The 15,068-nt window shown below is 42.3% G+C and overlaps 1 protein-coding gene across 1 annotated transcript in view; it reads left to right on the top strand.

Annotated features, from left to right (window-relative positions):
* CNKSR3 (CNKSR family member 3) overlaps positions 1–15,068 on the top strand; it is a 59,517-nt gene that overhangs the window by 38,722 nt on the left and 5,727 nt on the right. Inside the window, exons 5-11 of the mRNA XM_081187442.1 lie at positions 149–190; positions 2,649–2,768; positions 4,317–4,376; positions 9,466–9,534; positions 11,859–12,005; positions 13,616–13,740; positions 14,809–15,017. Coding sequence (XP_081043568.1) covers positions 149–190; positions 2,649–2,768; positions 4,317–4,376; positions 9,466–9,534; positions 11,859–12,005; positions 13,616–13,740; positions 14,809–15,017 — 772 coding nt within the window. The remainder of the gene's footprint in view (positions 1–148; positions 191–2,648; positions 2,769–4,316; positions 4,377–9,465; positions 9,535–11,858; positions 12,006–13,615; positions 13,741–14,808; positions 15,018–15,068) is intronic.

Genomic DNA, 15,068 nt, shown 5'->3' with positions numbered 1-15,068 from the left:
ACCGTTGCCAAAGGCATCTAAATGTCAACTGTATTCCACACATCTTTGACTTACTGTACAAGTCAGCAGTGTCAAAAGTGTCAGTTTACTGCTGCATAAGGGTCTTCCGCTAATAGAATATTTGCTTTCTCTCTCTTTTTTAAAAAAGGACTGCCCTGTGTCTGAAATGGAAGATAAAGTTCTCAGTGTAGTAAGTGCAAAAGTTTCTGTTTAAACTCTTTCTTTGAATGCCTTCCTGTTCAAAACTGGTCTTAAGAGACAATACTGATTTGAAAAGAAGCTTTGTGTGTTAACGGAGCTCACGTACCTTGTGCTGCTTGCATTGCATTCTTCTCTATCATCCGAGATGGAACTCCTGCCCCGTGTCTCGTGGGAAGAAGCACAAGTTCCTTATTGGATGATAGAGAAGAGTGGGAATCAGGAAGTGCAAGAGATCTGAAGTCACTTGTAGTGTGACACTTTGGAGCAAGTGGAATGAAGCTAATTGCTGCTGCTATGCTTCAAGGTATATAAATGAAACACACCGCTTTTTATAATTTACTGCTGAAATACTAAAGTAACAAACTGAGGGCTTATTTTGTTTTGCTTGCCTAAGGAGTTGCCGGCTAATTCTTCAAACATTATTGCATAGGCATACATTAGCATTCTGACACATGAAAAAGTCCTGACACCCAAACATTCAAAAGCCCAGGAGCAGTAAAGCTGTCAGTGTGGCAGCAAATGTACCTCGTTCTTACAGAAGACCTGCACTGCTTATGGTTTCTAATTGCACTTGGTCTGAAAGGGAGTTTTCCCAAATATTTTTGCAGTAGTCTTGTGACTGGAAGAGGGATGCATTGACATGCTTGTTATATTTTTGCAGTGGTTAATCATCTCTTCCTGCTTTTGGCATGAATCAGGCTGTGTTCTTTGATAAGGCCTTCCGCCTGCTGATAGATGCTTAGGAATTCACAATAGCTAAAAATAAACACACACACTCATTTCAATTGAACATAGAACAATTAAAGAGCATTTTACCGTCCACCGCCCCCAATTTTTCCATATATGCATTGCAGTGGTTACTACACTTTTTGTTTTTGCTTTTATTTATTTATTTAACTGTAAAAAATCGCTTGTGTGTTAGTCATTTTGTTAAATATTACGTATACTGAGTCAGATTGCTATCCCCATACATCCCACCCATCTTTTTTGTCTGTCAATGCCTTTTCTAAGGTATTGGGGCTCTTCTTTTTTACAACCTTGCTGGCTGCCATCCATTTAAAAATGAGATGCCCTAGCTCTTGTTTAGGGGCCTTGTGTATGCAAATTGTTTGCTGCACTGCTAAACTTCACAACAGCTGCTTCTCACCTTGCCTACATTGTTCTCAGAATGTCAAGGCACCATCCTATATGTATTAGCTGTTTGGTGAATCTTTAAATTTTTATTGCTGTTTTACAATAAATTTTAATTTCCCCCATCCAACAAAAAACCCCAAACATACAGTGGTGCCCCGCAAGACGAATGCCTCGCAAGACGGAAAACCCGCTAGACGAAAGGGTTTTCCATTTTGGAGGTGCTTCGCAAAACGAATTTCCTATGGGCTTGCTTCGCAAGACGGAATGTCTTGCGAGTTCCTGCAGGGTTTTTTTCCTCCCCCCCCTTTTCCCCAAGCCGCTAAGCCGCTTAACAGCTGATCCGCTAAGCCGCTTATCAGCTGATCCGCTAAGCCGCTTAACAGCTGATCCGCTAAGCCGCTTATCAGCTGATCCGCTAAGCCGCTTATCAGCTGATCCGCTAAGCCGCTTATCAGCTGATCCGCTAAGCCCGCTAATAGCGCTAATCCGCTAATGGGCTTGCTTCGCAAAACGAAAAAACCGCAAGACGAAGAGACTCGTGGAATGGGTTCTTTTCGTCTTGCGAGGCACCACTGTACATCATTATTTTGAAATAAAGGCAGCTTACCTAACAGTGAAAAATAAAAAAATGAATTAAAAATAAAATGTTAAAAATTCCACCTGCATGGATCTAATTAACCGTACCCAAATAGAAAAGTCTTTAAATGCTTATGGGTGGGGGAGGGGAGAAATTCTTAATTAATGTGGATTTTTGTGAGATTCCAGGGGGAAAGGATGTTATTGTTGAGGGGAACCACAAAGAAAACACACATTTGCATTTCCTTTTTTAATGATTTGGTGCATAAGTGATAAAACTGAGACGATGTTCTTGATCAGTGATGATGAAAGTCTTAGGATTTAAGAGTGGATGGAGTCTCCAAGAATCTGAGCTATTTAGGGCTTTAAAGGTCATATACAATTGGACTCTGAACAAGGCGTTGGTGCATATGATGCTCTGACCCTCTTCCTTTAAGGAGTAGGCCATTGTGCTCTTCAGTATCCAAAGCTTCCCAACTGTAAACAAGAGCAGCCCTTTGTGGAGCTCATTAGTGGCCTTGCTTCAAGTTACAAAGGCCTGAATTATAGCTGCAGGATTTGAATATGTCACAAAGGACCAGCAGCTTTCTTACCAGATGTAGTTGATGAAAGGTAGTGCTGGCAGCTGCTGCAGCCTATAAATCTGGATGCCGTGACCCCTTTACTTGCGGGGAGGACAGAGGGGCTGCGTTTTGTTGTAAGGCAAAAATAATCCTGGTGTTCTTCCTTTGTTTTAGTCCAAGGTTCTAAATGGAATTTGCGATAAGACCATCCGATCTACAACTGATCCGTTGATGAGCCAGGGTGCGTGTCTCGAGGAGGTTCATTTAACTAACATCAAACCTGGGGAAGGCCTGGTAAGAATGTTTTCCTTCCTCAAATCCTGAATTGCTGCCCACTTAGCATTTTTTCAAGTGCATTTATAGTGGCCTAGTTCTTGAAGGCTAATGTGATGAAACTGGTGTGAGTTCCAGAACTCCACGTGCACAGGAACTTCCAATCTTTTCTACAAAGAATAGGGGATCCTACTGTTCAGTATCCCTGTGTACCTAGAGGGGTGGAGAAGATCTTACAACAGAGAGCTCCATACTAGCATTGATACCTTTGTAAGGAAGCCATTACTGCTGCTGTTGAGCTGTAACATTACTAAGAATGCAAATGTCAAGATGCTGACAGAAGGAACAAGTTATTTAGTTTAATAACGTAAAAACTAGACAATAAAGACCTTCCCCTTTCAGTGGCAATAAGTTTGAGGTAAGCAGAGCTGTTCAAGTGGTGTATACCCTCCTCAGAAAATGTTTTGCACCAAAAAAGAGCCGAATTCTGCATATATTGTGTGTTTATCAAGAAAGGTTGCTTACGTTGTATCCAGACAACAGGTTTTAAGGAGACATTGTTGTATACCTTGGAAAATTAACATATTGTGTTTTCATTTTGTCTGTCAGTTTGTCTCCCAGCCAATCAGGGTCTCTGAGTCAAACTGTTTTTGCCAATTTTTGTTTGTGTAGCTCATGGGAAGAAGCTACAAATAGCTCCTGGCAACAAATGTGTATATTTTGGTTTTGCTCTCATGGACACCCATTGGATAGTACACCTCCACAATGACTTGGAGCTGTGTGTGATGGTGTGATGGTGTGTGATGGTGGGGAATGGTGGGTGTGTGATGGTGTGATGGTGTGTGATGGTGGGGAAATATTTTATTTTAACTACACAAAAGGATGCATTCTTATCAGTCATCATGGTCCCTGCCAACTCTACAATTCTGTGATTCTATACCTTCACATGCAATTCTTTAAAGGACTGAAGGGGAAACCCAAAAGGGATCCTTGGCTCAGCCTTGCAATCCAAGACATTTTCCTTATCCAGGTCACCCTAGGAGTAAAATTGTCTAGATCAGATCCTTCTTCAGTTTTGCTATTCTGTTGAGTTGCATGAGACTCAAGATAAGCAATTCCCATTAGAAAAGAGGATTTGAATTGATGAACTTTTCCCCTTATCTGCAGTGAGACACTCTCTCACTCCTTTTATACCAGGGGTGGCCGGTATGGTGCCCCCAGAGGACTTTCTTGGTGTCCACAGCACCCTGCCACCTCCTGGCCTGTCTCCCTGCTGAAATTAGACCTGAAAGCAGCATTCTGTTGATATCAGTAAATAGTTTGTGGTGTCTGCTTGGTTGCAGTATGTGTTGGATGCCACTGACAAATCCTTCAGTGTGTCCATGAGTCCAAAAAGGTTGGTGACCGGGTTTACACAGTTAAACAGTGTTTCATTGGGACTGGTGCCAGAGTGGGATTATGGAAAAAGTTGCTCTTCATAAATAGTTGTCTCTATAGAGCCTCAATATAATTGTGGATGCGCTATAATTACTGTTGTGCTAAATTTATCTTTTTAACTATCCATCTTAGGGAATGTATATAAAATCTACTTACGATGGATTGCATGTTGTTACTGGAACAACAGAAAACGTGAGTATTTTTTAATGTTTTCCTCCAAACAGAATTAATTAAAGCTATCTTAGATGAAGATGAGATCCAAGAAGCAAACTTGATTAAAAGCAGATTCTGAAGTCATATTTTTATTTATTTGGGTTTTGCAACATTATCATTAACTTATCACTGACTGTGGTAATTAAGTGTGTGCTTGTCTGATGGTGTCTGCCTGTCTAATATCAACCCCTTAGTTTAGTTTGCAGTATGCAAATAGAGAAGAGTGTTTCAAAATGCCACTGGGGTTTGAAATAACTGGAATTACCAGAACTATTGTTGAGTAAAGCGCTTATAGTGTTTGGTCTAGTAAATGCTGGGTGAGCAAATATGTACTTCCATAATGTGCTCTGTCCTTTATAAAAGCAGCAGCAGGATGTTTAGACTAGTAATAGAATGTAAGATTCCGTTTGCTTCCTGGGACAAACACATTTTTCAAGATAACAGAAACAGATCTTTTTAATTGCAAAACCTCTGAATGGTCAAAAGGGAAAGGCTGGTTGAATGATAACATTTCTGCTGAACTGAAAGACAGCGCTTGGCAGAGTTGAGAATGAAAATACAGATTTTGATGCTGATTGTAAAGCTTTAAAAACTTATACATGTGCAAGTGTTTAAATCTGTCAGAATATCTGATGACTTTGAGTTACAGTTTGAATAAAAGTTCCTGGATTGCATGGCACATATATCTCAGAATTTTATAAGCATGCAGACTGTTACTGATTCCCTCCTTCCCTAAAGAAAACACAGCAGGTTAGCAGTCATAAACCTCTGGATCTCCTTTATCTCTCTTAGAGCTTGCTTGAAAAATCCTAGCTTCCTTTCTTGGGGACTGCATATCTCCACAGAGGAGCAAGTGATTTACAATTAGTAGAATGATTCCTTTCAGACGTGGAGACTAGACATTGCAGTTGCTGCTGCTTCTCATTCACTGTCCATCCAATAGTGTAGATAAAGGAGAGCCTGAGATGGTAGATATGAGTTATTCAAGAGGAGCGAGACGTGTCCGATTCCAGTCAGGTGACAGGATTTCCCAGTTGTTTTTAACGGCTTATGATTTCCTGCTTTTGGTGGGAATGATCTGACCCAAACAGAGCTTTCCAGTCATCTTACAAACACTCATGATGCAAGCCTAGAGAGCTGTATTGTTTGTTTCTTTGAGAGCTTTTGCAAACGGATTTTCGTAATCCTGACAGATATTCCTTGGTATGCGCAGTGCACATTTTTGGACGTCTATGATTGCGTACTCGGAGAGATCGTCTGTTGGATTCTTTGCCAAATAGGTGTTTCCGTTCCAAGGGAAAAGGGAGTTGCCCACTGGAGGTTCCCTGTCTTCCCAGGCATCTTGCCTCACTTTCCCAATAGCTTTCTTTTATGAAGGTGCTGCTGCTGTAGTTTTTGCCCCCCGGAATGCGTCAGATCAGATGGTGAAAGGTGAGGGAGTCTTTCCTAATGAGGCTTTCAGTTCTCATCCCAGGTAGCCCAAGGGGATTGTCCTGTCCTCCATTTCCCTTGATAAGGGAACAGAGGAAATGAGACATTTGTTTCAGTTCTATGAGTCACACATTAGCTTAGTACCTTTTCCTTTCTCTATGAGTGGGATGTCAGGAGTATCACTGGATGTGAAGTGGTCATAATGGCATTGGAGACATTTAAAGCAACAGCTGCAGGAGAGTGCTGTCTCCTGGACAGAACAGAGTAAATATTTAGGTGCCAAACTGCTGCTTGCTGATAGTTAACAAGGCAGACAACAGGCTTAGTTAGGATATTTGTGATAAAAGTTTTTTAACACCTCTATCTTTCAGTACACATAATTGACCCTGCAGCATGTTCCCTACTATTAAGAGAAATCTAGTTAAATTTGCAAGCTTTTTGTTAGATGAGTAAGCAGTAAAGAACATGCAAACTAAAATGCTTCATGTGTGCTCGAGACAGGTTTTAAAACAAAAGGAACGTGGTGTTCAGGGGTATAGCAGCATAAATAACTAAAATTGTATGTCTTAGAATCTGTTGTTCTTAAAGGTTTTTAAAGTTTTTGGGGGGTGTTCTGCTAAAACTCCCAGTTGGTTTAGTTCAGCCTTCCCCAACCTTGTTCTCTCCAGATGTTGGACTGCAACTCCCATCATCCCCAAGCATAGGTGATGGTGACGGGGGCTGATGGGATTTGGAGTCCAGCAAACAACTGGAGAGAGTGAGGTTGGGAAAGGCTCGCTTAGTGTTTTTGCTTTGTCAGGGCCTAAGTATACGGCAGTGGTAGACCATGTGATATAACCGGGTTACTGTTATATAGAAAGTTGTGTGCACACATAGCTCTAAAGCGTGATATGGAAGCTGTTCCCTTCCTCCATACTTCCCATTCTGAAATGACTTCATGCACTTCTCTGTCTCCCTTCCCCCTGGGGTGGCCCTGTGTTTCAGAGGTGACCCCTGCTTAGAGAAAAGTGCTAGGATTAAGCAGTTTCAGGTGGGAAAGCTCAAGTAGGGGAAGCTTTCCCTGCCTGGTCCATGCTGTGCCTTAAATCTCTTCCTCAGATTTATAGGTTTTCAGCATGACTGTGTCATGTAGCTACCTAGCTGTGCCTCAACAAGTAATGAAAACACCCCCTTTTTTGCAACAGTACTTCTCTCTCTCATTCTGTCAAAATAATTTTGGTTTGTGACTCTTTTGCAACACAGACTGGGGCTCATTCCCATTGCTTGAATTTATGATCCAAGGACTCACAACAGAAATATGTAAGCTGCCTCCTTTAAAATCTGAGATGACAAATGGGACCCAAGACGACATGTTGCAGTTGGGAATGCTTCTGCTTAGGGCAGTGGTGTCCAAACTTTTTCAAAGAGGGCCAGATTTGGTGACGTGAAGGGCCGTGGGGGCCGACCAAAGGGCTGACCAAAGTTCTTGACCTTTTTTTAGGGTTGAACTTGTTAAGGTTTTTTTTAAGGATTTTACCCCAGGAAATAAACTGCCGCAGGGACCAGATTGAACTGATTGGTGGGCCGGATTAGGCCCCCAAAACGGACTTTGGGCATGCCTGTGTTAGGGAGCCAGTCAGCCATGTTTCCCTTGAGGATAGTTCATTTTCTTTTCCAAGTAAAGCTCAGTATTCCATGGTTGCCCCTTTTTGGCCAAATAACTTTTGGCGTTTGCCTTGAGTTTGCAATTAGAGGACATGATGCAGGGTAATACTAAGACCCTGTTGGATCTGTGAGAACAATTTAATCTAAAGATGGGGAATTTGTGATTGCTGGACTACATCTTCCCATCATCTCTGACCCTTGGATGTGGGTTGATGGGATTTGGAGTCCATCAACATCTGGGACGCCTGAGGTTCTCTGACCCTGGTAAAATCCATGCAAGTTGTCACTTGATTGTAGCACCATCAACTGCTGACTGTGAACATGTGACTCATATTCCTTAGAATTTTCCTTAGATACACAAGTGATGTGAAGTAACTCCTTTAAGAACAACAACAACCCAAACAGCATATTTTATTTTATTAAACATTCTGCTTAATAATGGAAGTTCTTAAGTAGTACATAAAAATTACAGATCTCAGAGTGTCTGAAGCTGGCTTTCTGTGTGTTTGTGTGAAAGAAAAGGCTTTCTACTAAGTGTTCTATGTCTTGTTTGGTGGGTTGGGAGCTTGTAGCACTCCTAGAGATTTATTCCATGTTTGCGTGTGCTTTTGGTTTTGTCTTAATCTCCCCACCACCCTCTTTCTGGCAGTCAGAGTAGATTTGCCAGTTCCTGATGCAAAGAGATTTCACGGAGGGGCTACTGTTCAGTGGAAACACAGAAAGTCCCAGGTTCAATCCCTGGTATATCTAGTTCAAAGGATGGGGAAGACCTTTACTTGCAATCCTGGACAGCTCTTGGCAGTAAGAGTGGACCAGTGGAGGCTGGTCTGTTATGGTGAATGAGATGCTGCCTCACCAGCCTGCCTTCTTACTTACAACCAGTCTGTGGGGCGGCACTGCTTGCAAGCTTCCTCCTCCTTGGTCTCGGTGTTGCTGCTTTCAGAACTCAGCAGGCTTATAGAACTCTGCCCTGCCAGTCCCAGTGGTCCCCAGTCACCACTGGAATGGACAGTTCAGGTCTAGTTGGACAAACAGTCAAGGATAGTATAGCCAAAGAAGCTCCTTGTGTTCCTTTCCTGCACCTCCTGTGCCTTTAACACCTCTGTGACAAGGATAAGCTTTGCATTGCTCATCCTTGTGATGGTACAAAAACTGTTCCTGCTGAAGCTCTGCTTGACCTCTCGCATCAGGACAAGCCAGGTTAGCCAAAAGGAGCTTTTGGTTTTGGCAGCAGAAAATCACAGCAGAGTTTGTGGCCCTGTGAGACCTTAGGCAAACTTTTGTTTTGTTTGCTCGACATCTAAAATCTGATTAAGGGTTTATTGATTAAGATCACAGTTTCAACAGTTTCGGGCACTTGCTGCTGCTTTTGTTTTGTATAGAAAGGATATGCCAGTCCCAAACGTTCACTTGCACTATATAGAGGAGCCCTTGAAATAGAACCTAAGGCGTGGCTATGCAAATATAAAGGTGGGGTTATGTAGATAGAAGCAGGTGCTATTCTCAGTTAGTGGCATGGTCACCACTGGCTGCTCTCAGTGATGATCTCCAATATAAGGAAATGGCTAGTTGTCCCTATAGGAGCGAATGGCAAAGAGCGGCATTATGATGCATTGTTGAGCTGATAGCAATACCTGCCCTCCATCTGAAAATGCAGGGTGATCCTGTTCTCAGTGCCACACACTTAATGGTGTGAACCTACCACCACCTGGGTTCCATGTTCTCAGACAAGCCCTTCCTGCTCTCACACTTCACCTGCCATATTGACCAGCCTTTTGCTGGTTATTTAATTGATAGCTGTGATGTCTAGTGATGGAGATGGCAGCTGTAACTTGCATAGAAATCTCACAGGCATGCCTATCTGCTTGGTTTTTCTGTCAAGGTCATCCTGCGGTTTTTAATTAAAAAAAAAAAACCAGCCAAGGAGCTGTTTAGTAGTTTTTAAGTGACAAAGCAATGAAAATTTCAGCACTCCTCTTTTTGCCCTCTGCAGTCTCCTGCTGATAGGTCTCAGAAAATTCATGCAGGCGATGAAGTGATCCAGGTGAATCGCCAGACTGTGGTGAGTAAAGGGCATTTCTTGTTTCCCTTTATTTTTAGCCAAGCAATTTTCAGAGTCTGAGCAAGCTCACAAGACAGATTTTAATCTTCATTTACCAGTGACTGGCCTTTTCAATTAAATTCTTGGGGGGGGGGGTTAATGCTGGAATGGTGCTTTTCCCATTAAGGCAGTTTTCCCTAGAATAGCAAGTTCATGTTATAAATTCAGCTAGAAATTTTTATAAAAGGTTGGTCATAAAACATTTTGATTAAGGAAATAATGACTTTCCCATCAGTTTATTCCCTTAAGCTTGTTTTTTAAAAAATAAAAATCCTGAGAAATACAATTCCGTTTGAAAACATTTGAGTACTGAGGCTATTTAAGAATGATTAGATGTTTTATAGGGCTCACCAAATGAAAAGTTTACTAAATGTGGGCCTGGAACATAACTATAGATTTGCAATGTCCTTCATGGAAGCAGGTAAAGTCAGAAGAATCTGCTATTTTGACTCTTCTGGAAAATTCTGGGCTGAACAGTCAAGCAATACCAGCATCTAGAACTGTTTCTTTGTTTAGTCAGGGATATCCTGGGTTGGGTGAGCTGATGACAGCCATTTCCTGTGAGTACCCTTTCTAGGCACATGCACAAAGTTGCACCTTTGAGCAGGCTAGAATGGGTGAGGTAGGGAAGATGGCAGACTGTGCCTTTGCTGCCAGTTGAAGGTTTCCACTGCTCAGCAGTCACAGCTGTTGATTTGGGGACCATGTGCTGTCTAACTTCCCCGTCCCAAAATTAAGTGCTGGGACTTTGATTTGGGGGCCTGCTTAAGTGAGCCAACTCCCTATCATAGTTATTGGCAGCTTGTTTATATGTGCCACATATTCCACAGATGTATTTCTGCTCAAAACAGCTCACAGAAAATAAACTGTTTAAATTGTAATACTTTATAAAAATCCATCATAGTTTCACTAACAAGCAAACAATTGACGATTAATTTACAATATGTGAAAAGATGTAAGTGAGTGAAAAAGCTCACCAATGGGTCAGTTAACAATATCTAATGTAGCTCCAGGACTGATAGTGTTAGTGCCTAGCCAACCTACACCCCATCTTTATACCAAATAGGCAAAAATCCCCTCAGAGTTCTGGCACTGGCACCTTTATGGAGACCTCTAGGGCTGGAGGGTGCACCAAAGCAGGGGGAAGCATCCACCCCCTAATGGCAAACCAAGTCTTTCTCTCTCCCTGTCCTTTGCCCAGCCATTTCATAATCTGCCTGTCTGTTTAAAATATTTAAAAACAATTGCAGACAAGCAGACAAAGACAGCACAAACAGTATCTGCTAAAAATGGGGAAAACACGCCACCAGTGATGGAAATCATAGCAGAATCCCTTTTATCAATGGTTTTCGATCTGTTGGTTTCTTAGGGAAGTCCATGTGGTGTGGTAGTACCACAAAACCACTAGATTTGAGGGCAGTGGCGTAGCGTGTGGGGGCAGAGGGGGGGGGTGGCCCCAGGGCAAAATTCTGAGAGGGGCATAACCAGGCACCCTCCATGACAAGCTCCCTCAACATGACTGAGCTTCTGCTGCCTTCCAAAGCCTTAGGGCGGCAAACCGTGCCCGGGCTGGGCCTTTGGAGCTGGGGCGGTACTTTCTTTTCTGTGTGACTGGTGAAGGGACCTGTGTGCGTCCCATCCCCGGACTGGCTGACAAGTTTGGGCCAGCTCGCCCTTCCCTCCATATAGACTGCACACACACACCCCCGCCACGTGCCTCCATCTCAGCTGCCCAGTCCACCAGGGAGGGCGCAACACTTGCCCCACCCTGAGCACTGGCAGCCCACGCTGTGCCACTGGTTGAGGGTAAGAGGAGCATTAATCAGTCAGTTATACCTTCATATATTTTCAGCAAGACTCAGGTGTCTCTGTATTGGTAGACATGTCAGGCAATTCCCTTCCCCCACCCCTATATCTTATAGGCTTATTCTGCCATGTTTTGCCTGCAAAGTAATTTCTTAAAATATGTCATTTGGGTTTGGTTGGGGGTGTAAGGTTTACTTAGAGCAAGTGATATTGTAATTTATACGTAGCTCTCTCATCTCAGAGGCTACAGGATGGAAGACAGTGTTCGCTGAAACTCTGCATTTTTATAGCACCTTTGCCATGGCCTCCAAAAGCCTATCCTAACAGAGAAGTCTTATACAGCTTCTGGCCAAACCAAGGCCTCCTAATTCTGTGGTGAAAAATGATTTCCACAATGATGTTATGGAAGGTAATTTGATCTACATGCCTCTGATGTAGGGCAGTGGACACTCTAAGTGTTTGTTTGATTTGTTTTGAAGGTGGGATGGCAGCTGAAGAACCTTGTGAGGAAGCTCCGTGAGAATCCTTCTGGCGTTACTCTATTAGTGAAGAAACGCCATACAGGCTCTTTTAATTTTACTCCTGCGCCACTCAAAAACCTAAGGTGGAAACCACCACTTGTTCAGGTAACAAGGTTTTAGTTTTGTCTTGCCTCTGACAGGCTTCCCAGTGATTTCTTCCCTCATTTTCTGCATGATTTAAATAAATTTTTGTGCTTATTCTTGAAGATGCTCAAACTTTGGTAAGGAACAGCCGGTTAGAATGTTCAAATCTTAGAGATTTTTGTGGGATGTGAAATGGGTATAGTCTCTTGGGCCCAACCAACTTTATTAGGTCATACCACCTATCTGTTTGAGCCTGGAAAATGATACTAAGCTAATTCTTGCACTAGAGTTCTGTTGTAACGCGCATATATAAATAGCCCGTGTGAAAGCACTGAAGCTCAAATTTCAACATATTTTGCATTGACTAATTTAACTAATTTTGCAGCAAGGATAGAAAGGGTAGTTAATTACAAAGAATCTGTGAAATCTCATTTTCCATTAAATTACCTTAGCTTTCTAATATACCAAAAGAACAAGGCAGCTGGGGTTTGAAGAGAGGGGGAGAATGATTGTTTTTCTTTAATCCCTAAAGGATCCTGTTTATCAGGACAGATAACTTATAGCGAGGCCATTTGGGGCTGAGTTGCTTATAATCCTTTGGACTGATGAATTCTAGAAGTAAACAGTAAATTCTCGATGGGCTGGAAAACTAATGATGGGAGATTATGTTTTCTAAAAGAGCAGTTTTATCCAATGTTCTTTTGTAGCCTAGCTGAGTTGTGTGATTTTCCCCCTTTTGTTTTCATGGTGGTGTTTGCATTTGCCAGTTGCCAACATCAGCAGAATTGGGATGTTGTGGCATCTCTGTGTGAGAGAGAAAGGGTGTGGAAAAGAAATGAGGATTAATAGCTTTAAGAAGATGATGATTTTGAGGCTGAGCAAGTAATGTTAAGGGAGTAGTTTGACACTTTCAGGAAGCTAATAATTGAATTGCTTATAGGTGCAGGTACAGTTCCCACCACTTTTGTCTGTGTACTATTTAAGCTGTTGCTCGGCAAGAACGTGCTAAGCAGGTGTTTGTGTAGCTGTTTCTTAGCCTTCCGAGTTGATGAACAGGTCTGTGCCATAGGTGTCCACTTTGCATTGTTTTTCAACTCATCTCCTGTTGTGTTTTGTGCTATTCTGTAACTGTTTTTATTAGATTTTGTGCATTGCCTTTGAACGTATGTGGAAGGTTATTAAGAAAACGTGGAAGGAAAATTAAGAGAAGTTATCAACATATATTTAATATCTCACAAAAGCCTCAAGGGGCTCATTTTCTTCAGCAAGTCATTTCTATGGTTTCAGAGTATAGCAGTTCACTATTATTAATTTGGAAATGCAATAAACAAAACAACAAACTGCAGATTTTTGGTTGGATACAGGTTATTGGTTTCTTCCACGGGTGCCTGGAGTTACACAGCCAGGTTTACCTTAAATTGTTACATGTAGCCTTATTTTCAACAACTCTAGGCAGCTAAGGAAAATGAAGCACAATCAGTAAACATAAAACAAGAAGCAATGTGTCTGTTTCCAGTGGCTCAGGTGAGAGATGAAATGAGGAATGTTGTCACATTGTAGATGGAAAGGGCCAGTTGCACAGTGTACATCTAATTTACTTAAGCAACTACCTGTTGTTTTTCTCACTGCAGACCAGCCCACCTGCAACTACTACCCAGTCACCTGAAAGCAGCATGGATGCTTCCCTGAAGAAAGAGAAACCAGCCATTCTGGACCTTTACATACCTCCACCGCCATCTATCCCATATGCTCCTCGGTATGCCAATACCTACCTAATTCTTAACCCCAAAGCGCCTTTATTTTAGATTTATTGTTTATTGATGTAGAATATTTATAAACTGCTCACCATTCTAAAATATCATGGCAGGGTGTAAGAAATAGAGGAGAGAGAGAGAGAAACAAAATGCAAAATTCACACCCATAAAAATACATTGAATCCATATCTAAAATGAACAGGAACAATATTCAGCAATGCTACTATGAAAGTGCCTGATTGAATAAAAAGTCTTAAGAAAAGGACCTAAAAGAACACATGGTTGGTGCCAACCTAATTACCATGGGGAGTGTATGTTGCAATGTGAATGCTGCCGCCCTAAAAACTCTGCCCTGGGTTCACATGAAACAAATTTCTAGGGTGTCTTAGGGCCCTGGTGGATGACATAAGGATTCAAGCAGGATCGCAGAAGGCAAACAGGTTCTAGGTTGCTTAGGGCTTTATGCACCAGGGCTGACTGTCAGTACAGATCCCTTAACAGGAGCATTGCACACTAGTAGCAGGTCGCTCCTCACTGCATGCTAGCCACAGCATTCTGCACCAGCTGCAGCTTCTGAACCAGCCTTAAGGTCAGCCCCACACAGAGTGGGAGTAATCCATTATCTGGAAATTCTGACTATTTTGCATGATGTATGCTGTTAATCCTGTGGAAGGGGCAATCTGAATTGCAGAGTGCTTAGGACTCACTCCAGATCACATAAACCTTGTTCAACCACCTCTCTGGCGTCTATGATGGCACCATGCATTGCCCACATACCTTCAAGCATCCTGTCTAGGAGCTTGTTTTCAGAGAAGAACCAACATTCTTAGCTGAATCATTGGCCTAGTACCACAGTTTATGCTTTTTCTGCGCTTGTGCAGAATTGTAGGACCCAACTCATGCACCCTTGATGATGTCTTCATTCCTTTTACTTTTTCTGCATCCCCCCCCCCCAATCTTGAATAGCTATAATGTCCCACTACTTCCAAACAGTAGTAAGGACCATCCACGAGTGCAGAATCACAATACCTTATATTTTCATTGCTAATCAAGTTCCTATCTCTTTGCAGGGATGAGAAGGGGAGTTTTGTTTATGCAGGAGGCAGCAAACCTAAACAACCCCTACCTGGTTCCAAAGGTGCAGAATCTCCCAATTCCTTCCTGGATCAGGAATGCAGGAGGAGAAGGTTTACACTTACTGATTCTGATCCATTGCCTGGCTATTCCATGGAAGCAAATATTTTTCCTGCAAAGATGAGGGAAAAAACGCAATCCTATGGTGAGTAAATTGTTACATGTATCAGCTGAGGAGAAAAGCTGTGTGCATCAG

This window comes from Podarcis bocagei (assembly GCF_964188305.1).
Source record: "Podarcis bocagei genome assembly, chromosome: 3".
NCBI classification, from domain to species: domain Eukaryota; kingdom Metazoa; phylum Chordata; class Lepidosauria; order Squamata; family Lacertidae; genus Podarcis; species Podarcis bocagei.
Note: the sequence above shows the minus strand (reverse complement) of the source record. Positions and strands in the feature narration are given on the sequence as shown.